Source organism: Podarcis vaucheri, assembly GCF_965113315.1.
Source record: "Podarcis vaucheri genome assembly, chromosome: 15".
Classification (NCBI taxonomy): domain Eukaryota; kingdom Metazoa; phylum Chordata; class Lepidosauria; order Squamata; family Lacertidae; genus Podarcis; species Podarcis vaucheri.
In genome coordinates this window covers 39538366-39566027 of record NC_138753.1, presented here as the reverse complement: position 1 = coordinate 39566027, position 27662 = coordinate 39538366, and the positions used below count along the sequence as shown (strand labels likewise).

The 27662-nt window shown below is 44.3% G+C and overlaps 1 protein-coding gene and 1 long non-coding RNA gene across 3 annotated transcripts; both read left to right on the top strand.

Moving 5' to 3' along the window:
* The first annotated feature begins 64 nt into the window (after positions 1 to 64).
* LOC309519599 lies at positions 65 to 12468 on the top strand. Its single transcript, XR_014213854.1, has 2 exons — positions 65 to 1325; positions 12311 to 12468. It is a non-coding gene; the product is annotated as an uncharacterized lncRNA (long non-coding RNA).
* Positions 12469 to 14681: 2213 nt separating this feature from the next.
* On the top strand, positions 14682 to 27662 carry GOT1L1 (glutamic-oxaloacetic transaminase 1 like 1). 2 transcript variants are annotated; one of them, XM_082200558.1, is made up of 9 exons: positions 14682 to 14897; positions 17164 to 17345; positions 17616 to 17742; positions 18782 to 18894; positions 20116 to 20208; positions 22050 to 22200; positions 24120 to 24285; positions 25388 to 25530; positions 27417 to 27662. In XM_082200558.1, the coding sequence occupies exons 1-9, from the start codon at positions 14786 to 14788 to the stop codon at positions 27620 to 27622; spliced, it is 1293 nt and encodes a 430-aa protein (XP_082056684.1). In that variant the 5' UTR covers positions 14682 to 14785; the 3' UTR covers positions 27623 to 27662. The 2 variants fall into 2 exon arrangements, with proteins under 2 accessions (XP_082056684.1, XP_082056685.1); XM_082200559.1 differs by having other exon boundaries at positions 14849 to 14985.

Here is a 27662-nt window from a genome sequence, read left to right as displayed (position 1 = left end):
ATTTTAAAAAAAATACATTTTCATTAAATAAATTTTATTAACATATAAAACACATACATATACATTTACACAATTACACAATACACGTACATAACACACTACCTTATTTTCATAACATAAAACATGCCTACATTACTCTATATAATACCTGCCTATACTGTACATGTCAACATAGCTACACACCTACCCCACACAGACACCCACCAAGGGACTTGACTTCCAGCCGTTCTTGTTGCGCTACTTTATTTTTCCAACTAGCGTAAACACATTTAATTACTTCTTTAATCTGTTCTTTTATCTTAACTTTACTCTCCTTTCACTCTAATCATTTTCTGGATTCACTCAATATCTGTCAAAAATTCTACTTCTTCCACATAAATTTTGATATATTCCTTAAAGATAGCCCACTCTTTATTCACTTTTTGTACCATATCTCCTCTTATCCTCCCTGCTAGTTCGGCAATATGGAAGTATTCCATCATTTTAGATAACCAGTCTGTTTTAGTTGGGATGCTGTGCTTTTCCAATTTTTGGCAATCAATAACCTTGCCGCCGTAGTTGCATACATAAATATTGGTCTGATCGTTCTTTTTATTTACTCTGACATGATGCCTAGGAGAAAGGATTCTGGTCCCCCCCCCCCATGAAAATCTAAACATCTTTTTCAATTCATTATAGATATTTTCTCAGAATCCGTTGACAGTCTCAGATCAATCTGTGTGGACCCAGTGTGATTGGGGGATACCTCAACTCAATACAGCCAGCGCCTGGTTCAGTGATGGATCCACTGGGCAGCCCTAGAAGAAACTCTTTTATTGTAGCCAACTTTTAAAATAAAAGGAGCCAGTGTGCCAGTTTCCAGCATCAGGTTCTTCTTACAAACGCCAGCCTTTGCTGTCATTGTGACATCACTTCCTGCTCTTGCTTCTATTCTCTCCACCAACATCCAACTTAACTGGCACAGAACTCTTTGTGCTGTTGAGACCATTGGCTGCGCTCCCCTATTAAAGGAAGGCTCTCTGCGCAACCCAGGACATTTCTTTCTTCACTCTCCTCCTCACCAGTTTGCCCAGAGCACTTTTTGTTAAGGGAAGGAGGCGATGCCTTTCAAAGGAGCACAATTGTGCTGCTGTTGGTTTTTCTACTTCGTCCTGCCTTGCAACTCTCTTTTCCAAGGCTATGGACCTGGGGACTATGGGGCGCCAGAAGTGGATTATTCAAATGAAGCAGACTTCGGGGAGAGCAATTATGGTCAGGACGTGGAGCAGTATGGTCCTGAAGCTGCAGGAGAAACTGCAGCTGAAGCACAAACACAAGCACAAGCAGTAAGTTGTGTTCATTTATTTCATGTGTAGTTTATGCTCATTCCCTAAGTGAAATCCAGGACCCTCTAAGTAGCGCATGATAAATAACATGGGAACATAGCAACCTGCCTGGCACTGAATCAGACCGCTGGTCCATTTAGTCTATGCTATTATCTACCATGGGGATGCTGGTGGCGCTGTGGGTTAAACCACAGAGCCCTAGGACTTGCCGATCAGAAGGTCGGCGGATTGAATCCCCGCGACAGGGTGAGCTCCCGTTGCTCGCTCCCTGCTCCTGCCAACCTAGCAGTTCAAACGCACGTCAAAGTGCAAGTAGATAAATAGGTACCACTCCGGCAGGAAGATAAACGGTGTTTCCGTGCACTGCTCTGGTTCGCCAGAAGCGGCTTAGTCATGCTGGCCACATGACCCGGAAGCTGTATGCCAGCTCCCTCGGCCAATAAAGTGAGATGAGCACCACAACCCCAGAATCGTCCACGACTGGACCTAATGGTCAGGGGTCCCTTTACCTTTTATTATCTACCATGACTGGCAGCAGTTCTCCAGGGTTTCAGACAGTTTCTCCTGCTCTAACCTGGATATATTCTGGGGGTTGAACTTTGGATCTACGTACAAGGCAAATGCTCTGCCACCAAGCTATGTCCCTTCCCCGAAGTTCCAATATCTGGGAATACCTCTTGAAAGGTGGCATATAGGTTAATTGAACCAGTAGTCCTCAACCTTTTCCAGCTCAGGACTAACGTTTAACCCAAACGTGCATGTGGGGACCCACTTCTTAATCATTATTTTTATCATATATTTGTATAGTTGGTAGCACTGCTGTCGCAACCCACCTTGGCTGAGTAGTGGGTCCCAGCCCTTCAGTTGTAGACCAATGCATTAAAACAAATGGTTGCTTTTGGTATTTTGTAATTTGGTTAAAGGGGGAAATAAAAAGAGAATTCCTTGCATGTTTAAATCCAGGTTTGGGGCCAGTACTCTTTGTTGAAAGGGGCCCAGCAGAGATTTAAAATCACAAAATATGCAGCAAAATAAAGCTTGCTTTAAAATATTCCTTTCTTAGTCGCTTCCAAAGCCCCCCACTTCCCTGAGCATAGAAAGAAACCATATGTAAGTTAAAAATGATTTACTTACAAACTTTTCAAAGGTCAGATTCATGTGCTTTTCCATATAGCAGCAAGGAAAGTCAGGCAGTAAAACTTAGGTTAGTTCCAAAATGGTAAAGGTTTCTAAATTATTTGTATAGAAACACAAAGATGGCTTGCCTAAGCTTGGAGCATCCAGCTTAGACCTCCTTACTGGAAGGGTTCTCATGGTGGAAGAGACAAAGAACAGAATTGGGTAGCCCTTCCTCCCAAGTTAAGGGGGTCTGACTTAGCTAAGCAAAGCAGGACAGTTTACTCTATGGTCTTAACCCCTTCATGTATTAATTAGAGTTAAGTATGTTGGTTATATGAGGCTGATTTATCCCACACCAATAACCTGGACCAAGTTGTCTTACCTACCAAGGACTCCAAGTGGAGCTCAGCCTTTATTATGGCACACGTAGGCCCAGTTTAGTGCTTTCCAGATGTTTTGGATTAAAACTCGCCTCAGCTGGAAGGCACCTGGCTGGGGAAGGCTGTTGCAGCATTTGAAAATGGCATGTGAAAGACTGTGCCACCTATTTTTAAGCACACCTCACTGTTTCATCATTGAGTTTTCAAGGTGGCTGTTCCCTCATGGGCAGCCTTCTGTGAGCTATATGTTAGTGGTGGGTGGGGCTAAAGGCAAGAAGTGGATGGAATAACAGATGGTGACTCTTACTGGTTTAGCTGCAATGCTCACAGTTCAAGGAGACATTCCAGGCAGGCAAAAGCACTTGTGAGGGGCACACAGCAGTCTGGTGAGGTATATGGCCATGGGGAAAGAAAGACAGGGCTGGGTGGGGATTCACTTAGCCCCTGGCCCTGAGGTTTTCACTCCTGTTCTAATTTAGATGCTCATGGAGTTTGTCTGGGGACCTTGGGAGGAAGTGATCATGTCCTCCTAGGTTTCATGATACAGAGGCAAAGGAAAGTTGAGTGTAGTTGGACATGCACTCTGAACGGATTTCAAAAAGCTTAAGGAACTACTGGGTGAGATTCCATGACCAGAAATATGCCAAGAGAAGGTAGTCTAAGAAGAACTGGAGTTTTGTAAGGGTGAAATATTGAAGGCACATATGCAGACAATTCCAACAAGAGAGAAAAGAGGGGGTCCGACCATAACGCTTTGAAAATGGAATTGAGACTTACTTCAACCGGATCCTTTAGATGGAGAATGAATGACACCTTGTTAAGAGATCAAGAGATTGTGAAGAAGGCCCAAAAAACGTTAAAGGACTACTTTGAAATAAATTTGAATACCACGGTAGAAAAAAGAATGATCTGGGACGCTAGTAAAGCAGTTATGAGAGGGTTTCTGATACAACAGAACACAATTAAGAAAAAATACTGGAATGGAAAAAAGGAGAAAATTCTGGAGAAAATAAGCGAAGGAGAGAAAAAGTTGAGAACTAAACCAAAGTCTAAGGAGGTGCTGAGAGAAATTAAATTCCATCAAGCACAATATTCGAAATTGATTAACCAAGAGATAGAATGGAAAATCAAACAAATGAAGCAGAGATCGTTTGAATCAACAAATAAATGTGGGAAGCTGCTAGCATGGCAGCTGAAAAAAAGACAAAAGTTAAATACGGTTACAAATCTAGAGATTGAAGGAAGAATGGTTCAGAAACCAGAAGAAATTAGGAAGTGCTTCCACAGATACTTTAAAGAACTTTATGCACAGGGGCCTCAGAAAGAATTTGAGATAGACCAATTTTTAAAGATAAATGGACTATCTAAAATAAGTCAAGATAAAAGATCAATCTTGAATTGTAAAATAACTCAACAGGAAATTGAAGGTGCCATCAAGAATATGCAACTTGGCAAATCTCCAGGCCCGGACGGGCTCACCTCCAAATATTATAAGACTTTGAAGGACTATTTGATACAACCTTTGATGGAGGTATGCAATCAGATTATGGAGGGGAAGAGGGCACCGGAAACGTGGAAAGAAGCATTCATCACATTGATACCTAAGTCAGAATCGGAAAAGACCCAGTTTAAGAACTACCGTCCCATCTCACTCCTGAATGTGGATTACAAAATATTTGCAGATATTTTAGCAAGTAGATTTAAAAAGGTACTAAATGAAGTAATTCATAAGGACCAAGCAGGCTTTCTCCCTGGTAGACATATGTTTGATAACACCAGGAATATTATTGACATTTTGGAGCTCTTGCAGACTAAGAGGAACACAAGGGCGGTGTTAATCTTTATTGATGCGGAGAAAGCATTTGACAACATTTCTTGGATGTTTATGAAGAAAAATTTGGAAGGGATGGGAGTGGGGCGGGGGTTTGAAAATGGAATAGAAGCAATCTATTCAGAGCAAAAAGCGAAACTGATAGTGACCAATGTGGTGTCGGAGGAACTTAAAATTGAAAAAGGGACACGACAGGGGTGCCCTCTATCTCCTCTTTTATTTATTTCTGTCCTGGAGGTGTTGCTGAACATGATTAGGGAGGACCGGTTGGTGCAAGGTATAGAGGTCGGAGTGAAACAATACAAATTGAAAGCTTTTGCAGATGACCTAGTTTTAACATTACAAGAGCCAGTATCTAGTACGAAAAGAGTTTTAGAACTTATCTCGGAGTTTGGTCGGGTGGCGGGATTTAAGCTGAACAAGCAAAAAACTAAGGTTTTGGCTAAAAATTTGACATCTACAGAAACAGAGGGGTACCAGAAAGAAACAGAATTAAGTGTGGTTAAAAAAGTGAAATACCTGGGGGTATTTTTGTCCACCAAAAACTTGAACTTATTTAAAGATAATTATGAAAAATGTTGGTCGGAAATTAAAAAGGACTTGGAAATCTGGTCAAGATTGAAACTTACCTTGTCGGGTCGAATTGCAGCTATAAAGATGAGTGTATTGCCGAAAATGTTATTCTTGTTTCAAACCCTACAGATCGTGGACAGAGTGGAATGTTTTGGAAAATGGCAGAAGGATATATCTAGGTTTGTCTGGCAGGGCAAAAAGCCCCGAATAAAATTTAAGATACTAACTGACTCGAAAGAAAGAGGGGGGTTTGCCCTGCCGGACTTGAGGTTGTATTATGAAGCTGCAGCCTTCTGCTGGTTGAAGGATTGGTTCCTGTTGGAGAACACTGATGTCCTAGATCTGGAAGGGTTCGACAATGCTTTTGGTTGGCATGCATATCTATGGTACGACAGGGCGAAAGTTCATAAATTGTTTAAAAACCATATCGTCAGGAAAGGAATTTTTGCCGTCTGGATGAAATATAAGGACTTACTAGAAGGTAAGACCCCGAGGTGGCTATCACCGATGGAGGCCAAGGCTCTAAAAAGACCCAATATGGAGGCCTACTGGCCAAAATATTGGGAAATAATTGAAAGAACTGGAGATAATTGGAAGTTGCAGAGCCAGGACAAACTAAAAAGTAAGGTGCGAGACTGGCTACATTATGCTCAAATTCAAGAGGTTTTTAAAATGGATAAAAAAGTTGGTTTCCAGGTGGAAAAATCGAAATTGGAGACGGAATTGTTAGAACCAAAGACTAAGGTACTTTCGAGAATGTACAACTTGCTGCTTAAATGGAACACACAGGATGAGACAGTTAAATCTGCCATGATAAAATGGGCACAGGATGTTGGGCATAACATCATGTGTGAGGACTGGGAAAGGTTGTGGAACACCGGTATGAAGTTTACGGCATGTAGTGCCTTGAAAGAGAACATTATGAAAATGGTATACCGGTGGTACATGACCCCAGTCAAGCTAGCTAAGATATACCACCTGTCTGATAATAAATGTTGGAAATGCAAAGAGGCAGAAGGGACATTCTTTCACCTCTGGTGGACCTGCCCGAAAGTGAAGGCCTTCTGGGAAACGATACATAATGAACTGAAAAGGGTATTTAAATATACCTTTCCCAAGAAACCGGAGGCCTTCCTTCTGGGCATGGTGGACCGGAAGGTGTTAAAAAAGGATAGAACTTTGTTTATGTATGCAACCACAGCAGCCAGAATTCTCATCGCAAAGCATTGGAAAACACAAGATTTACCCACACTGGAGGATTGGCAGACGCAGTTGATGGACTATATGGAATTAGCAGAAATGACTGGCAGAATTCGAAATCTGAGCGAGGAAACAATAGAGGAGGACTGGAAAAAATTTAAAGACTATTTGCAAAAATACCATAAGTTGTTTGAATGTTAAGATTGTGCACGATCAGGAAATGTCATGCTTCTGCAATTTGATTAGGTAAATGCTAAAGTAAGTTATAACAAAAAAAGGAGACAATTTGAAACACATATATTATGTTTATTTTAAAGGTACTAAAATTGAATTACAACATTTTGAACTTGGTAACATAATAATTGAAAGTTACAGTAAGTTGCGAAATAAGGTAACAAATTGCTGATATTGTTGTTGCAAAGAACGCAATGTTGGGAGGACGTGAGGAGGTCTAACTGGTAGTAACTTATGGAAAGATGATTCGATATATATTGTCAAGGGATGGTTAGCTGCTTGTGCTTAAAATTGTGCCCCTTCAGAGTTTGTGCGACCCCACAAACCTCTGTGTGTGACAGAGCTCCTCAGACATGTCTGCTCTAGTCACTAGTAGAGTCTGACAGTGGCTGTCTGCGGAAGCGCTTCCAGCAAAGAAGTTCCTTAACGGAAACACGTCTCCTGGACTCACGACGTGGCAGCTTCCGGCGCAGCATGGGTCTCCCTGCAGTTGCTTCTGACACCTCCCCGCTATTTTCGCTCGAAGTGTCTCTCACCCCTTTCTCTCCCCTGCTGCTTCCTGCCTGGGCTGCTGCGTCTCTCTCAGCATTACTGAGATCCTCCTCCAGAGACCCCGCGCTCCCCCTGCTGGTCCCTGCTTTGGCTGTTGACTCTCTCCCAGTCTCTGGGAGCCTTACCACTTCCCTTTCCTCCGATGTCAGTTCCCTGACATATATCTAATTCTTTTTTATTTCTGTTTATCTTCAAAATCTGTTTCTTGTTTTTTGTTTTGCATGTGAATTTGTGAACCTATGGAAAGAAACGTAATAAAAATTTTATTAAAAAAAAAGAGAGAGAAAAGAGGGAGGAACCTAAAGAAACCAGTGTGACTGCATAAGTTGCTGTCAGGTGAGCTGTAATGTCAGGGCATGTAAGAAAAATTGAAGAAATTTAAAGCTCAGTGTCTGAGCTCCCTTCTTTTTGCTCTGGAGCTTTCCCCACAGAAACCCGTTATTTAAAGCCCAATCTTAGCAAACATAAATCCATTGAAAGCTTGAATTGATGTTTGCTCCAATTCAGCTTTAAATAGCTGGTTTTCATAGGGACAGCTCAGCCCCGGCCATGCACCCCACCCCAAAAATTGGCCAAGAGGAAGTGTGGACCTCCAGCTGGAAAATAATCTTGAATTATATATAATGAATTGATATATAATGAATTGAAAAAGGTATTTAAATATACCTTCTTGAAGAAACCAGAGGCCTTTCTCCTGGGCATAGTCGGCCAATCGGTGTTAAAGAAGGACAGAACTTTCTTTATGTATGCTACAACAGCAGCAAGAATACTTATTACACAAGACTTACCCAATTTGGAAGAGTGGCAGATGAAAATGATGGACTATATGGAATTGGCGGAAATGACTGGCAGAATCAGAGACCAGGGAGAAGAGTCGGTGGAAGAAGATTGGAAGAAATTTAAAGACTATTTACAGAAATATTGCAAAATTAATGAATGTTAGAATGATGTTTGATTGAAGTTAAGTGGTTTCTAGCTGTAATGGTTTAAAAGAATATGGAAAAATTGGATTTTTAATAGGTAAAAATTTAATGTTACAATATATTAAGATTAAAGATCAGGATAATAAGGAGGGAAAGGAATTGCTGAACTAATAAATTGAACTGGAATACAAAAAAGGGAGGTATGAGGAGGTCCGGGAAACAAGTAAATGAAAGATAAGTGACGAAAAGATGGAATTATTTTTAACTGTTTTTTATTTTGGATTTTTTCTTTTTTCTTTTTTATTATGTAATACTGTGAAAACTTTAATAAATATTTATATATATAAAAAGAAAATAGTCTTGAATTGGGTCAGTGGCATAGGAGCAAAGCACTGCGAGTCCTCCCCCGCCATCTCTCAATTGCAGCATGAAGACTCAGGGGAAGATGGCTGCCTCCACTGTCATAGTGAGCACCCACAGTGCTGGGCACCCACAGTGTGGCGCCCAAGTCAGCGCCCTTGCGCCTGGGAAGGCTGCAAGTGTGGCCTGAATGCGCCAGTGCCTTTCCCTCTGGTGCTTCACAGCAACTGGTGTTGACAGGTGTACTTCCAACGCTATGCAAGTCTTCTCAGATGTAATATGCCCTGGGTTTGATGGGGCCTTTCTTAAGGATATGGAGCAGGCACCTCCACACTCGGCCCTCCAGATGTTTTGGGACTACAGTTCCCATCACCCCTGACCACTAGTGCTGTTAGCTAGGGATGATGGGAGTTGTAGTGCCAAAACATCTGGCGGGTCGAGTTTGGGGATGCCTGATATAGAGGATTTTGTTGTTGTACAGCTATTGCTCTTGTCAGTCAGGTGTGGCCTTCCAGATGTTACTGAGCCACAACTCTCATCATCCCTGGCCATTGGCCATGCTTACCATGGCTGGTGGGAATTGTAGTTCCACAACATCCAGAGGGACAGTCTTGCTGCAAAGCAAGAAGTAATTCATTTCTGATGTTAGTGTGCTGGGTGAGCGCGTGGCTATATATAGGACTTTTTTCAGCTGGAACTCACTGGAACTCAGTTCCAGCACCTCTCAGGTGAGTTCTGGCACCTCTCTGTTGCTATTATAAGAGAACGAGGGAGGTGTTCATGGTGAATTCCAATACCTCTTTTTCTGGAAAAATAGCACTGGATATGTTATAATGGGCTTTTGTTGGCAAAGCTAAGTATTATGTTCATGCAGGAGATGTGATTAATTTGATTTTGTTTTTATTGAAATATAGCAACTCTTTCCCATGGTTGTCTTCCTCGTAATTACCACTGACTACCCTCAGGGTTGGTAGTTGGCATGCTTGGTCTCCCACCAATGGCTCCTTCCCACTGCTGCTGCCATCAGCATGGCTTTGCTGCTGTTAACTGCCATCAGTCACTCGCCTCTGCCCATCCCTCCTCCCCACAGGTATTCTGTTTACCTGGTGGCACTGACTATGGTCAGTTCCATGTTAGGGATGGGTGACTCCATCTCTTCCTCTCAATTTCTCAGTTCTCAATCTTAAATTCGGTTTTCTACAATAGTTTGGGATTGCTTTTTTAAAAAACAAAAGTCCTCATGAAAATTCAGCAGCATTTTAGTGCTAATTTATCCTAATGTACTCATTTTTGTAGGCTGTTTTGCCTAATGTACTCGTTTTTGCAAGCCTTGTTTCCATAATAATTATTTTTCCACTAATGTAATGCATGTTGATGTTATTTTCAGTAATATATGCATTCATCTGTGCAATTCACCCTACAATTTGCATTTTGGATACAATACTTGGCTGGAAAACTGCATTGCAAAATTCAGACAAGTGTGGATTTCAAATGACAGCTGTGTTTTGATTTGCATATTGTTCCAAAAACTATGATTAGGTAGATTTGCCTTTACATGCAAACTAAATTGCATTTCTCTCCCTGTCCCTCCTTCTGACAGCCCTTCCCTGTATCTGAATGATACTGCTTTGGCCGCATAAGCAACAGCCCAAACACTGGACGAGAGAGAACTAGCTTAATAAATCCTATAGTAACTTGGCTGTTGGATATGGCAAGACATTAACTGTTGTAAAATGGTTGGATGCCAAAATGCTGATACCAAATATCACCTGGCCAAATATTTCTGCAGCTAACAAATTTTCAGAGTTTTTGAAGTCTCAAGAGTTCATACAAGACAATTTTAAGTGGTGATGATTTCAGTTCTATTCAAAACACATGGGTTTTAGATCATAGAATCATAGAATTGTAGGGTTGGAAGGGACCACGAGGATCGTCTAGTCCAACCCCATGCAATGCCACAATTTTTTGCCCAAATATTAAGAGTCTCATGCTCTACCGACTGAGCTGGTATACTGCAGGTATAGCAGTGTGAAAGGGTCATTGGACACAGGCACTAGCATTCTAATCAGGCATCATAATCTTGTCTGAACACACCCTCTGTGAATCAATGGTTAGGATAAGCCAATCAGCCAATCCCCTCTGCTGGAGAACGGAACTCTGCATGCCTCGTGACCTGCCCTTGTCCCATCACTAAGATGCATTGAAGGATGCTAACCCATTACTAGTGGTTGAAGCAAGATTCAGCTGCCATTCTGGTTGGCTTCTGTATGTGGAATGGGGAGAGGGTACCACTTTGTCCTTGCCTCTCAGGCAGCAAAATGTCTTGAGCCAGCTCTGCCAATGGAGCTGTACAGTTCACCTGCATGTCTGGGGTTAAAAATAATAATCCCAGAAGTTGCTGTTTTGCATTGAGGTTTGACTTATACTGTGACCAATGAATTCTGATTCCTTCTGCTGGCTTCTTTGGAAGAGTGGAATATTTTGAGCTGATTTCTGTAGCAGCATTTCAAGACAGGCTCCAGTGGATTGAGCAGAAGAGACCGAGAGTGAGTCCAAGGGTCAAGGAAGTGGCTTCTACACGTGCTGTAGAATGAAGTGAGAGGCAGATGGGGCTCATCCACTAGCTCATCTAGTAGAAGGAAAACTCTGACCCTAAACCTCCACTGCCTTGTGGGACGTATTTGGGAAAAGAAAAGGCTATAAGGAATGTTGTTGTTGTTGTTTAGTCGTTTATTCGTGTCCAACTCTTCGTGACCCCATGGACCAGAGCACGCCAGGCACTTCTGTCTTCCACTGCCTCCTGCAGTTTGGTCAAACTCATGCTGGTAGCTTCGAGAACACTGTCCAATCATCTCGTCCTCTGTCGTCCCCTTCTCCTTGTGCCCTCCATCTTTCCCAACATCAGGGTCTTTTCCAGGGAGTCTTCTCTTCTCATGAGGTGGCCAAAGTATTGGAGTCTCAGCTTCAGGATCTGTCCTTCTGGTGAGCACTCAGGGCTGATTTCCTTAAGAATGGATAGGTTTGATCTTCTTGCAGTCCATGGGACTCTCAAGAGTCTCCTCCAGCACCAGAATTCAAAAGCATCAATTCTTCGGCGATCAGCCTTCTTTATGGTCCAGCTCTCACTTCCATACATCACTACTGGGAAAACCATAGCTTTACAAATCCAGAATGGAGTCCCTAAGACGGTTCAATGGTGTTTTGTACACCTCTGCCTGGCATCTCCTTCAACCAAGCTGCTGCCAGATATATTGCTCTGCTTTTGTTTGGACCACATCAGCAAGTCCGAGAGGGGTGGTGGCCTTGTTGTCTGGGCAACCAAGGATCTCCATACACACCATCATGGCTTGCGCCCCAGCACTTCAGTGCTGCTAACGAAGTGGTTTGACTTCACCCCCAGAGGTGCACTCACTCCATTGACCCTTGAGATGGACAGATGCCAACAACAATGTATTTCAAGCTAGCTGTTGAAGATTAATGTGGTTTTAAAAGAAGCAACAGCAAGGATAGTCATTGTGGTGCCGTCCACATGTTGAAGAACTGTAGCTCCCACCACTTCTGGCTATTGCCCATGCTAGCTGGGGCTGATGTGGGCTGCAATTCAACAACCCCTGGAAGGCCACAGGCCCCACAGCTCTGTATGAAAGCATTTTTGCCCTCTCTTCAGCTCACAAAGCTCCCAGATGGGCTGAATAAGGAAAAAATAGAAATGAAAAGGTGTCAACAGCAGTTAGCACCTTCAAACTGGGAATCTTAAGTTTGTACCAACTTGAGCTCTCAAAACTGATCTTTTGCTGTATCCCCCATCCTTAGGAAGAAGAAGCTAATCAACGATGATGTCCCATTTCCTCGTTGTGGCAAGCATCGTCTGGAGGAAGTCTGTCAAACGAACAGCTTCAGATGGTTCCAAATGCTACCAACAGATTATATTATGGAACGGTTATTAAATATTTGTTAGAGGAGGAAAAAAAGCTTCTTCTCTTCCAGTCTGTGCCATGAGGTCCTCTTGGTTTGGTGGCATTCTGTGGTTAAAATATTACCAGCCCACTATATATTTTGGAAAATTATTTCTCCATATATACTTGATCTTGGCCAAAAGGCTGAGAAGCCTATGTTTTCTATGCATTTAGATGTCTCTCGAGATATCATCTCCAAATTTGCTGTGAGGGTTCCCAGTGTGTGTGTGTGTGTGTGTGTGTGTGTGTGTATCTCTGGCTGCCATTTTGTATCCAGATGGCAGACTGAAACATCACTTTGGCATAGGTTCAGCCACCTTTTAAGATATTGTAACCAAACTTAGTACAAGGGTTCCCGAGGTGGGAATGGTGGTCTTTGCTGATGTTTGGATGTTGGGTGCCATTTTGAATCAAGATGATGGATCAAAATGTGACTTTGCAGTGACTTAACCCTTTTTTGGCATAAGGGGTCCAAACTACACCAATCTGGACACCTCTGAATGTTACACACACACACACACACACACACACACCATTTGGTGGGGTCTTTACCACATTTAGTGGGACAGTTCCAACCTGCACCAATTTGGATGCCTCCTAAGATATCATTGTGAAACTTGGCACAAGGGTTTCTGAGGTGGAAGTGATGATCTTGGATGCCAGACACCATTTTGGGGACTAACCACATTAACCCTAAACATTAGCTCTCCCTCCCAAAAAGTTGATTTGAGGACAGCATATACTCCCTGGGTCAGGGTAGAGCCCTGGGTTGGTTTGTGCATGCATGCATGTGTGTGCACAGCCCCCAAACTCACAAATTACACTCTTATATTCTTATTCTTATTCTTTGAATTTCTCTCCATTGGTAAGCTGTGTTTGGATGGTATACTCAAGCAAGTAAGCATTAGCAGCAAACATTCATAATACTAGAACTCGGAGACATTGGTGGAAACTGAATGTTGGAAGATTCAGAACCGACAAAAGTAAGTATTCCTGCACGCAGCACACAGTGGAATTTGCTCCTGCAAGAGGTAGTGTTAGTCACCATGACCCAAGGTCACTGGATGAACCAGTGATTGATTGATCCTAACTAGGCTCTAACAACTGCACCACACTCCTTCATGCAAAAAGACTTCTGAAATAATTACATAAGCTGCATTGGGACCCTTTGAAGGGTGTGTGTAAAAAAAAATGGCACATTTTATGCAATGTGTTACTGGTATTCATGCAATGAAGAGGCCTGTCTGAAGGGCTGCTATGCAGAAGATGAGCAGATTAGAACTCAAGGACATCCGATGAATGCTGGAAGATTCAGGACAGAGAGAAGAAAGTACCTCTTCACACAGAGCTTAGCTAATTGATGGAATTCATTTCCACAGGAAATAATGATGGCCACCAACTTGGATGGCCTTAAAAGATGATTAGACAAATTCCCGGGGGGTAAGGCTGTGTTCTGCCTCTACTAATGGGCGCACTTGGGTCCTGCTTGTGAACTTTCCATAGGCATCTGGTTGGCTACTGTGGGAACAGAATGCTGGACTGGATGGGACTGATAAAGCAGGGTTGGTCTTAGGCTGTTGAACGTAACGTTCACCAGGGGCAAATAAGGGTCATTCTCTGTGCCTGGGAGCAAAGAGAGCTACCCCCACTGACAATGGCCCTATCTGCACTATGCATTTGAAAGAGCATCATACCACTTTAGTCAGTCATTACTTCCTCCCCCCCAAAATCTGGGAACTGTAGTTAAGGGTGCTGAGAGTTGTTAGAAGACCTCTATCCTGCCCCTGGATCTACCTGTCTGGAATTTGGCAGGGTTAACCTTCTCTTTAGTCTGTTTGCTTTTGGACTATCCTTGGAGGCATGGCCATGAGTTACCACACTGAACTGCTGCACTTCAGAATTTACCACTGCCCTAAGCATCAAAAAGTCTGATCTGGGTCTGATCAGGCCCAAATCCAGGCCACCCAATTGGATCTGAACTGAATCGGGAAGCTGCGGCTTGCACAGCCCTAACTTTCACGCAATGGCAAATAACTTTATACGGGGGTTTTCTCCCCCCTCTCCCCTTTGGTAGAGGAGAAGAGAGGGAGCAGTCCCAGAGAATCATGCATGTTGGATTTTACTAAGTGGGCTATTTTCTATCCACGTCCTTACTTTGGAATGTTTGAGTTTGAATGCACATGGTACCCCAGGAAACAATTGTCTTACAGTTCCATGAGATGGAGGGTCAATGTGGGTTCTTCTGGAGGACTTTAAGCAAGTATGTTGGCCCCACTGTTGGAGCAGAAGAAGGTGCAAGTGAAAGCTTCATTTGTCTTAGCCTGGCTGGGCCATGGCGACTCTTTCGGTTTTCCTTGATGTTCCATTAGCCAAAGCAGCAGACGTTCCCTTGGATGCGTACAGAGCAGATCCTTCACCCCAAAAGGTGTGCCTTGGCCATGCAGGTAGATTTCCTAGCCAAGCCTAGCTCCTTCCAACAATAATCTGTTTCAATAGGGAAGGTTGCACAAGTTAACTCCAATGTTGTCACAGGTGAGAAGAAACATTCAGTGACCATGGTGTTGTAGATGTGAGGCACATAAGGGAATCAACCTTTTTCTGCTCTTCTGAGGTTAATGGCTTACTGTTTCTTAGCCACCCAGACGACTGTGATTTTGAGAGGCAAAAACATAAGACATATAGATACATTGACCTAAGTGTACAAAGCACTTTCCAGAGGACAAGAGGACAGTCCCCTGCTCCCAAGTGGCTTCCAGTCTAAAATTATAATGGAATGGATACTGTAGATGCAACCGAGGAAGGGGAGCAGAGGGAAGCAATATATGGTTGTTAAAGTTGCATGGGTGTTTAGTTTGTTCCAGTAGTGCATGGGAAGTCAAGGGTTGAGCCAACAGAAAAGGTGGTGTCTAGGGAGGGCTTTGAGGGAAGCTAGCACCCACAGGATGGCAGTGATGCCACGGGACGCAGGTGGCGCTGTGGGTTAAACCACAGAGCCTAGGACTTGCAGATCAGAAGGTCGTGGTTCGAATCCCTACGACGGGGTGAGCTCCTGTTGCTCAGTCCCTGCTCCTGCCAACCTAGCAGTTTGAAAGCACATCAAAGTGCATTAGATAAATAGAAACCGCTCTGATGGGAAGGTAAACGACGTTTCCGTGCGCTGCTCTGGTTCGCCAGAAGCAACTTAGTCATGCTGGCCACATGACCTGGAAGCTGTACGCCGGCTCCCTCAGCCAATAAAGCGAGATGAGCACCGCAACCCCAGAGTCGGTCACGACTGGACCTAATGGTCAGGGGTCCCTTTACCTTTACCTTTAGCACCCACAGGAGTTCTGGGAGAGACTTCTGAGCATACAGACAGAAAGTGCAGAGCCTTTCTATATTTTGATTTTATATCTGAACACCCCCTTTCCAGCAGGGAAGTTAGCTGAAAGCAGCTCTGAGTGATTAACGAAGGATTAACCAATATAAAGAACACTTCCTAATTCAGAACACACACACACCAAAGATTCAGTAAGCACAATGAATGAACCAGAAGTATAATTCATATGCTAAACAAATCAAAACAGTATCAGTTACATAAAAAATAAATCATATATGCCAGGAACATCAATCAGCCTGCAGCATAAAACAAAACAAAAAAAAACTCCACTAAGCAGGCCATTGTCATGTCTCATCCAGGGGGAATACACACATCTCCCACCTCTCACCGGGGGTGGAGGGCAGGTTTGATTCTCACCCTAAGGCAGAAACCAATTCTCTGAGTGCAGCCAACCAGCAGGCAGACTAACTCCACATAGTAACGGCTTTGGGGCGGGGCCGGGGGGGGCGGAGAGAGAAGGAGATATTTTTTAAAGTATGCAACACCCCACACCCCTCCTGTTTCCTACTCATAGATACAAGATCCACAGCAGCAGGCTTTTGAGGGAACAGGAGAACTCTGGACCTGGGTTCAAATCCCCACTCAGCCATGAAGTTTGCCAGGTGTCCTCGGGCCAGTCCTTGCCTCTCAGCCTAACCTACTTCGCAGGGTTGTCGTGGGGTAAAGTGGGGAGGGGGAGAGAACCATATATGCCACCCTGAGGTCCTTGGAGGAGAAGTGGGACCTAAATGAGTCAATAAACATAAGGGTGGTGGAGCTAGAGAAGTGAGGGGTCATGGGTCGGGTTGCATTAGGATGTGAGATTGAAAGTGAGGGTGCGAGTTCATGGAGAGATTCGAAGATAATGACAAGGAGCTTTGTGCTAGATCCAGGAGCCAACCAGAATCCAGTAGCAGAAGTGATGCATGTCATCAGAAGGGCAAGCTGGGGCAGGTGAATCTATCAATATCAGTTTCTCATTTCCCCCAAACTTAAGTTCAGATTTCCACATTCTCGTTGAGATTTTTGTATTGTTTCAGAAAATATGAATTAGATAGGTTTGCCTTTAAATGCTAACTGGAGCAGATTTCATCCCCATCCCTAGTGATGAGAGAGGCACATAACTTTGGCAGCGGACGCGAGCTGCAAAGACACAAGGTGATTACCGAGAGAGAAAGAGACGGCCATATTTTTTTCAACTGTCAACAAGATCAAATAATTTGGAACCTCCAAAGTCCCTTATGGATGCAGAACTGAAACACAGCATGACCAAATGCATGGGTGTGCCCTCCTGTTTTTGTCTCTGAAATGTTGGTGGGTACAGCTTACATCAGCACTGCCTTTCTTCCCAGGCTGCCAGACAGATCTGGAGGAAGTTTGGATCCCACCAGTGGTAAAACGAATCCTGCTTCAAATTCCTGAGGACCCAACACTGAACCACGAATACCTCCCACAGCTCGGAATTTTGGAATTCACCCGAGCAGCCATGGAGCTAGCTATTGGCAAGGACAGCCATGCTCTCCTAGACAACAGGGTAACAGCTTTTATCAGCAACAGCAGCTAAATTAGAAGTCAGCTCCGTGCTAATTAAGCCATTCTGTACACAAATTAACCCTGTGCTTATCCTGTACCTTAGCTTCACTTATGTGGTCCTTCTGTCTAGAGATGTTGGAGAATTATGACAAAAACAGAACTGGGAGCTGCAGCGGAACATGGCAAATGCAGGGCAGAATGGAAGTTGATGCCTTCTTAAATCCCTACTCTTGCCCGTCTTGACTTACCCAAAACTTTCCTTTGTAAATAGGCATGTGGTGTTCAGACAAATGGTGGAACCGGAGCCTTGTGGATTGGAGCTGAATTTCTCCACCAATGGTACAAGCCCAGCTACTGCACAGCTCCAGCAACTGTTTTGATCGCCGCACCCCACTTAGGTATATAAACTGTTGTTGTTTTCCCAGCACCACTTTGATGCGCAGCCCTACAGTTGAAGCTGCAAGCCCGTGGGAAATGTTGCTGTGATTTAAAAAAGAATCCCAATCTGTAGCAGTGCCAGCAGTGCAGAAAACATAATCTAGAGGGCACACACACCATATGTTTAAAGTACTATGATACCACTTTTAAAACTTATTGCCTCCCCCGAAGAATTCTGAGAGCTGTTCCATACTACCCAACAATCCTGCTTTGAGCGAGACATCCCAGATTCACAGTAGCTGCCCCGGCTTCTGTTTGAAACCCTGGATTCCTCACCTCCTCATCCTTGTCTTCTGGGGCAGCCATGGCAGCCTCCACAACCTTCTCTGCCACTGCTGTACTCCCAGAAGCGGGCACAGCACATCTGGAAGTACACCTCTGAAAGTGGGCACACCAATTCTGGTGGCCAGGGAGAGACCAAGTAGGCTCAAAGATTGGAGCGAAGATCAGGTGGATGGGTGGGGGTGAGAAAGAACGTGGATTGGGCAGGGAATGGGCGAAAGAGTGGTGAGATCAGGCAGGGAGGACGTGGGAGGGTGTTCTGCTTTGCCGCCCTGAAATGTTGGATGGTATGTAGTTCAATAAGGGTGCTGAGGACACGTAGGAGACTCCTGTTCAGAGCTTCAGAGTTTCGGACTGTATTGCGACAGTCAATCTCTTTGCGTTGCCTTTGCTGAAGCCATGGAGCCTGCATTCGCTCCATAAGATGCACACACATTTCCCCTTAATTTTTGGAGGGGGAAAAGTGTGTCTTATAGAGCGAAAAATACGGTATATCTAAATGGACTCAGGCAGAGGTCTTTCCCAGCCCTTCTCCCTGACATCATTTACGTAATTAGAGAATGAATCTTGGGCCCTCTGCATTCAAGCATGTGCTCTACCACTGAACTCTGCCCCATTCCTCATCTCTTACATGCGAGTGCATCCCTCATTTTCAACCAAAAAACAAAGCTGGAGCAAAACAAAGCTCCCACAAGCTTCCCCCTTCTATCTTTTCAGACAATCTTGGTTGCATATTCCAAGTTGCTGGCTTTTCAGACATCCGTTCTTACCACTACTGGGATCCCATCAAATTGACTGTCGACACAGAAGGATTCCTGGAGGAGCTGCAGGTAATGTCCTGAGAATAAAAGACTACTGTACTTGATCAGCCAGAGCTAGAGATGGATTGCACTCACCCTTACAGATTCTTGCAGTGAGAATGCTGGGATGAAACCAAGCTTGCACTGGAAGCTGATGTGTCTGCGTGGGAAAGAATAGGGAGAGAAAGGAACCGCTAGACCATCCTTTCTTGCCTAGCCTGTGCTGACCTTCCTCCATGTGCTAGACTAACACCCTTAGGGTTGCTTGCCCCACCGACAAGTAACTGTGTCTTAGCCTGGCCTACTTCACAGGGATGGTGTGTGCACTCTGACCCCTGCAGAGGAAGGGCAGGATGCAAATGTAATTGATTAAATAAATACAGCCTCCTTCCTGCAGCAGTGCCCACCCAGTTGTCAACAGAACACAGGAAGCTGTGTCATCTAGCCTAGTATTATCTACCCTGGCTGAGCCTCAGTCTGAGGTCTTCCTCATTGTCTGCCTCCTGATGCTGCTAAGAGATGCTTGGCCTTGAAAAAGGTCTATAGCTCAGTGAAGGAGGCAGCTGCCTTATATACAGAAGGTCCCAAGTTCAATCCCCGGCATCTCCAAGGAAGGCTGGAAAGGACACTTGGCTGAAATCATGCAAATCGGTTTCAAGTAAGCATAGACCATACCAGTTATGGGCTCATCCACATGCCCTCTTCCCCTGCCGCCTTCCCCTGGGAAGACCCAATTGTTATCACTGAATCAGAGCAAACACCATTTTTCCCAGATGGAGGTTTGCTTTGACCTTGTGCCAACGAGTGGGCTTTTCCCCCTGGGAAGAAACGATGGGGCAGGAGGAAAACCTCTCAGACCCACACTTTCTAACCTCAGGGCAAATGCAAGTCTAGATGAGCCCTGAGATGAGTATAAAGCGGCCTCCTTTGTTCCTTTGTAACATGGGACCTCTCGTAAGCAACACATGTATTCTGACACTGAGCTATAGTGTCGTGCCCCTCGCGCTCATGTGCCCGATACAAACCATCGCTCCTGTTCTGTGTCCCTAGCGTTTTGTAATCAGAAGTGCACTGCTTCTGAATGTGAAGGTTTTATACTTGAGAATGATAGCAACAGCCATTGATGAGCCATAACATTTGCCTCAGGCAATCCCAGTTTTCTTCCCAGACTTCTCCCCCCACCCAACCTCTGTGACCCCCAGTGTTTTAAATCAACATAAGGTGTTGATTGAAGGGTCGGTTTGCTTTCAGGATGCACCAGAAGGTTCCATCGTGTTCCTGCATGCTCCTGAGGAAACTGGCTTGACACCCAAGCAGTGGGAAGAAGTTGCAGCAGTGATGGAGGTAAAATATAGGAATCCACTAGAGAGGCCAATGACTGGACAGACCAGGAATATGGAAGCTGCAGCCCTCCTGATGTTCTAGGAGTCAAACCACTTTAAACAGGCATGGCTTCCCCCAGAGAATCCTGGGAAATGTAGCTTGTTGAGAGTGTTGAGAGTTGTTAAGAGACCGCTGTTCTCCTCAAAGAGCTACCATTCTCACAGTTCTCTGGGAAGAGGGATCGATTGTTAAACCACTCTGGGAACAGTAGATCCATTAATGGAATAAAGGTAAAGGTAAAGGTACCCCTGCCCGAGCGGGCCAGTCTTGACAGACTCTGGGGTTTGTGCGCCCATCTCACATCAAGAGGCCGGGGGCCAGCGCTGTCCGGAGACACTTCCGGGTCACGTGGCCAGCGTGACAAGCTGCATCTGGTGAGCCAGCGCAGCACACGGAACGCCGTTTACCTTCCTGCTGGTAAGCGGTACCTATTTATCTACTTGCACCCGGGGGTGCTTTCGAACTGCTAGGTTGGCAGGCGCTGGGACCGAGCAGCGTTCGAACCGCCGACCTTTCGATCGGCAAGCCCTAGGCGCTGAGGCTTTAACCCACAGCGCCACCCGCGTCCCGTATTAATGGAATAGAGGTCTCCTAATGACTCTCAGCAGCTTAACGAAGTAAAGTTAGCAGAATTCTTTGGTGGTGGAGAGGGTGATGTGACTGTTCAAAGTGATATGATCAGGCACAGGCAAACTTGGCCCTCCAGATGTTTTGGGACTACAACTCCCATCATCCCTGAGCACTGGTCCTGTTAGCTAGGGATGATGGGAGTTGTAGTCCCAAAAAAATCTGGAGGGCCGGAGGTTGCCTATGCCTGGGTATGATGCTGCTTTAAAAGCATAGGGGATATGGGGCCTGTCTGATAGTGGGAAAATGGAAATTTGTTGGGAAAAGGGGCATACTATGGAGTGGAGTGGTTAGAATCCTGGGGAGAAGCACTTGACACCCAGTTTGTTGCAGGTCCCACTTGTGAAAAAGGATAATGTGCAAGTATATCCCATGCTTCACTGCAAATAATTATGCCATCCCCACTTCCAAGAAGTGAGATGTTTTAGGGCAGAACTTTAGGGTTTTTCTTGTTCTTTCGATGAGTGGACACTTAAGAGACTTCAGCTCTGTTTGTAACACTGGCTTGATTTACAAATTTACAAGCAAATCACAGTGGAGGCAAAACGTGCCCTCCTCCTCTAGCAGGCTGCACATTCACCAGAGACTACATCCCAAAATCTTTCCCTTTCTCTTCCATTAAAAAAACAAAACCTACTGCCTGCCTGTTTTCCCCATGCACATTCTGAGATCCCACCTTGCAGGTGAATTGTGCATTCAGGAAATAACATCAAGCCATTAGGAAGAACATTAAGCTTCCTTAGTCAAATCCTAGACACCCATCAAGAGGCACTTTTAAGCAGCCTTGTAAATAAGACCATAAAAGTCACTAGCCTGCCCAAAAGAACAACACAAAACCTCTATTCTGCTGGAGCTCCAGTCCTCTTACAGCAGCCTGCTATATTTTTGTGCTAGACATGGAGAAGGGGGCTTCCCTGCTCTGATAGCAAATTTGCTTTGTATGCTGGGCTACAGAGAAGGAACAGAGTGCTCCATCCATCCGCCTTTACCTCACTCACTCACTTCTATGGAATTCCGTTTACTCACCCACACGCAATTTCTTGTCACGATTGCCAGGCTAGTGTTTCAATGCAAAGCTGTTTTTAGGTAAACCCATAGCTATCGTTCACAATAATGTCACCCAAATTCACAATGCATCTGTTTCTTCTCTCTTCCCACCTCTTTTGGGTCCTTAGAAAAAGCACCTCTTCCCCTTTTTCGACATCGCAGCTCAAGGACTGGCTTCAGGAAACTTGGACAAGGATGCCTGGGCAGTGCGGCATTTTGTAGCAAAGGGATTTGAGCTTCTGTGTGCTCAGTCTTTTTCCAAAATGTTTGGCCTATACGGTAGGACTCCAATGGTCACACTAAGTGGGTCTTAGGCAGACCAAGCATCTTGGGGGAGGGCAGTGGAATCGCAAGAAACCCCTTTCACGTTGAAGAGCAAAAGCATGCAGAAGAGGATTGTGGGATCATCCCAGGTAACGTCGTCCCCTATCACCGTATCAGGAACCTGTGTTACATTGCTGCCAAATCCATTGCTGCCGTGTGTCTTGATGGCATGATGCAGGCCTAGGCAGTACAGCTCTGCACCCCCCTCGCATATGCTCTCAGTGCATGAGTCTGTTTGTTTGTCACTTGCATTTAAAATCTACCCGTCATCATGGGGACCCAGGAGCTGTAAGATAAAGCAGGTGTCACATAGTTGGGAAGGCTGCTTGGAAGTCCATGACTGCTCTGGAAAGATATCATACCTATATTTAAACACTAGAGGTCCTCAAAGACAAGAGAAAGGAGTTCAGAAATTAGCGAGTAACAATGAGTGCACTCACTCCGAGTTATTCTCTTCTTTTTCTGGTAGAAATCCTAGACTTCAGCTTGCCACATCAATGCCCAGTTTATATCACATTTATGCTTGTGATGATTTTATGGAGTGGTTTAAAAATCCACTCCTATTGTGTGCCATCCAAAAGCGCTTCCAAAATTGGATTGAATGGCAGGGGTAAAAACTGACTGATCCTCTTCAGGAACTAATCACATAGAAGAAGAGCTGTAGCTCAGTGGGAGGGCATTTGCTTTGCATGCAGAAGGTTCCAGGTTCAATCCCCAGTATTTCTTTTTTTATATATATAAATATTTATTAAAGTTTTCACAGTATTACATAATGAAAAAGAAAAAAGAAAAAAATAGAAAATATAAAACAGTTTAAAATAATTCCATCTTTACATCACTTATCTTTCATTTACTTGTTTCCTGGACCTCCTCATACCTCCCTTTTTGTATTCCAGTTCAATTTATTAGTTCAGCAATTCCTTTCCCTCCTTATTATCCTGATCTTTAATCTTAATATATTATAACATTAAATTTTTACCTATTAAAAATCCAATTTTTCCATATTCTTTTAAACCATTACAGCTAGAAACCACTTAACTTCAATCCAACATCATTCTAACATTCCTTAATTTTGCAATATTTCTGTAAATAGTCTTTAAATTTCCTCCAATCTTCTCCCTGGTCTCGGATTCTGCCAGTCATTTCCGCCAATTCCATGTAGTCCATCACTTTCATCTGCCATTCTTCCAAAGTGGGTAAGTCTTGTGTCTCAATCCCCAGTATTTCTGATTTCGGCTAGGAATGAAGCACTGGGGAGTCGCTGACAGTGTAGATTTCGGTTTATTAAATCCCACCACAAAAAGCCCCAAAGTGATTTTACAACCAGTATAAAAATCCAATGATAAAGATGCACAAGCATATTAAAAAATAATAATCATAAAGCAGACTTCCAATCACTGGTACTGCCCAGTACCCAGTAAATCAAAACCCTGCGGAAAGCCTTTCATATATATCGAGCTATTATAGAAAAGGTATGTTCTCTCACGGCCACCCTCTGAATGTCCTTCAGAGGTGGCATACAGAGAAGGGTCTCAGGTGACGATCTCAGGGTCTGGGCAGGTTCATATGGTGAAAGTGTAGAGGACCGTATGGCTGATGGTCCTGAGTGGACTGACTCGGGACCAAGGCACGTTCCTATATTCCTCTGAAAGCTTGGGTGGGTTGTCCTCTGGACTGGCAGCCTCAGGGATACTCCCTGCAACTCCCACCAGCCCCAGCAATTTCTGAATTTGGTGGAGGAGTAGGAAGTGTAGTCTGAAGCTGTTCTGTGTGGGGAGAGCTGGCTGCGTACGCATGTAATTGATTGGTATGCAATTGATTTGGCAACACCATCTTCAACATGCCCTGTTCCCTTTTGCTATTATTTCATGCAGAGGAGCGGGTTGGAAATCTCATTGTGGTGACGAAAAACAACCAGACACTGATCAGAATCCAATCCCAGCTGTGCAAGCAAATATGCATGACGTGGTTTAGCCCCACCAGCTTGGGGGCAAGGGTCATCGCAATGGTGCTGACCAGCCCTGCACTGCTGTACGAGTGGTAAGAAGGAAGGCAGGTAACTCCGCGGTCAGGGCTTGTATTGGACAAAAAAAGCAATCGTCCAATACAGACTGCTGCTGTTCTGTGAATATTTTGATGCACCTGTAATGAAGATATTTCCCCAAATAGTTTTGCACAATTGCAATTGTGAGTGGAAAAAGGCAAGAGAAAAGAGGGAGATGAGCAACCCAGGCAAGGGCTGAATAAATATTCTGCAGGCACCAGTGCAGTAATAGCATTCAGTACAGGAGTGAGGAGCCTGCAGCCCTTTGGACTCCATTTCCCATCAGTCCCAGCTAGTGTGGCTGCAAGTGGTGCCAACTATGATCACCCGTTTTATTTGCCTGGACATTTAAAATGTTGGCCACGCTGTTGGTTTGCTCTGTTGTGTTAACTGGTTCATGAACTGTTTTATTGATTGTTTTGTTTTTGTTGCATTTTTGTATTTTGTCTTGGTATGGTTGGTTTATTCATGCCTGTAATATTCTGCCCTGGTGCCCTTAAGGATGAAGGGATGATCAGGAACATTTAAAAGCACTCAGAGATCTCATATACAGATTATATCATTAGTATCAAAAATTAGGGTTGTCCACTTGTCAAAAGAAATCAGGAATGATTAATTTATGGGTGGTTGACTGGTTCATTCATCCACTCTTTAAATCTGCATAGATGCCTATACATAAGACCAGCTGCTAAAGCAAAAAAGCCTCTTTCTTTTTTAGAGGATTTGTGGACATGTCACAGCAGGTACTACTGTCAAAGGAGAAATGCCTCATTCTTAAAATCTATAGATGTCTAGATCCAGGGATTGGTTTGATTCTGGTTTGATATCGTAATTTGTATGGATTGCTCAAACCACAGTTTCTTGGTATGGATATCAAAATGAAACTGTGGTTTAACTGAACATTGAATTAAAGCATGAAAGCGAAGGGAGGAAAGAAATAATGTGGGAGTATGTGGACGCATGGCTCATTCCTAGTTCAACAAACTTTAGTTTGTTGGGCTGTAATCATTATGTCTGAACCAGACTTCACAGCCGTTTTGAGGAGAGAGTGGGGGGGGAGGGGATCTCATGCCATATCTTTTCTATCCCTGTCCTCAGGAAACAGAGTCTGCTGAAACTAGTAAAGAGAATTATGCTGATTAGAGAAAAACTGAAGGAAAAGCTGCGTATCCTGGGGACACCGGGTTCCTGGGAACATATCACAGCCCAATCAGGAGTCAATAGCTTTGTCGGGTTCCTCCGTATGTATCCAATAAGCCTATTCTCTTGCCAGTGGAAGCCGGTCCATTAGGGCAAATGGGGCACTGCTCCACCACTTTGGTCTGCCTTAAGTCAGCCCCCACCTGGCTGCCTTCTTACTTAAAACCAGTCCAGAGGCTAGAGGGAGTGGCTATCTGCTTCCTCCTCCTTTGACTCAGTGTTTGCCTTGTAGAACTCAGCAGAGAGGAGGATTTGTGTGGACAAATCTAGAATTAGTTGACTCTGCCTGTCAGTGGCTCTTGCTCTGTCTACTGTTCACCTCCCTGCCTTCCTCCCTACAAGGCCCAACGGGCACCAGCCGCCATTGTCTGTTGCTGAGCCCAAGACAGTTCTGCATCTGGACTGTGCCCTTCCTAAGCACTAGGCTCAAACCTTACCAGGGGTATGTATCTCTCTTTGCTCCCTGCTTCGCCATGGTGAGTTGCCATTGATCTGGATGCATGGTAGAGGAACCACAGGACTGCTTCACTGTGTGTTTGGCGTGGTCTGTTCACCTGGAAGTAACTTCCATCTCACATCTCTAAACTGCCCTTAAGAGATAGAACTCAAATAACATGTGTTGAGGAGGAGAAATCACAGCCTCTGCACTGTTTTCTATATGCTTTTTAAAAGGTGGAAGTTGGAGGTGCAACAAACCATTGCAGCATGAAGTGCTTTTGTTCAGGGTTCCAGTCTCTCCCATTTGTTCCCCTTCCCGTGGTTTTCTGTTTTGTTCCCCAGCAGTGAGTCATAATTCTGTAGCCACTGAGCACACTCATTGAGCTGTTTCCCAGTCCCCCCGGCTACTCTATTCCCATCCACTGCCCCACCTGTCTCCCAGATCATTCCCTATTCCTCCTACTCTCTTGGCCACTCCCCTTTCTGTTCGGCTGCTCAGATGCCAGTTTGCAAACCAAAACAAATTTGGACCCCATCCCTAGCAGAACATCAGTTAAGGTGCTTGCGCATGTCAGTGGGAACCCTGAGTGCACCAGATTCCTACTGAGATTGAGAGTCTATACACGTGCGACTTCCTGGCTCACATACCACTCACAGGGCAGAGCCACCAGAAGGTGGAGGTGAAGACTCCACACCTGCCTATAAGAGATCTTGGGATGGGGGCCCATGATCTCACTTCCCTCTCTAACTTTTGTTTATGTTCAAGGGATGGAATCAGAGGTTACAAGTAATTTGCGGGGGGGGGGGAAATCATCCCCCAGACCTGCAGATTTCACCCCGAAAACATGTATTGAGGCGTACAGGTCCCCAAAACTTTGTTGGATTGAGGTGGATGCTTTTAATATGTGAGTCATGCTTCGAAATGTTTTCATTCTAAACAAAATGTTTCTCCACAAAGTCACGATTCATGAATGATTACAAAAGCTTTGGATTCTGCACTAATTAAATTTCCCAATTAGCTAGCTGTATTAGAGTTAAATAAGAAATTGAAACGTCCACTTCATTCAGACTGGGCATGAAAATGAAGCAAGTTCTCCAGTTCAGAGATTATCTGAGTGAACAGGCAGAATCAGGAGAATGGCAGGACCATTTTTTGAAAAATAAAATAAGTTAGATTAATGGTTTTATTTTCTCTGTGTCTGCTGCCTGGAATCCTTTGGGAGGAAGGGTGAGATATAACTTTTTAATCATCATCATCATCATCATCCATTACACTGGGGATGGGAAATTCTCGAAGCTGCAGATTTGCATCACGTCAGCCCTAAACTCTGTAGCCATTCAAGCTAAGTAAACGAGTGCATTATTTGTATGCATGCTTCATTTGCATCTTGTGTGTTTCGTAATTCTTTTGAGGTTGTTTGCAGTGATGAGCCTTTTGATCGTAGCTGGTTTTATGCCCAGGCCAATACTGTTACTTATTTCCTGCCAGCTTCCCAAGTGGACTTCCTGGCGCAGCACAAACATATCTACCTCCTCGCAAACAAGCAGATCAACATCTGCAGCATTAATTCAAAGAACCTGGACTATGTCGCACGGAGCATCCATGAAGCAATTGTGACCACGATCCCTCAAGTCCAAATTGAGCTCATGGAGAGGTCGAGTGAGAGCCATGAACCTTCAAGAGAGTCCACCTGAATGATTTTTTAATAGGTGCAATAAAACTTTGTTTTGCAAA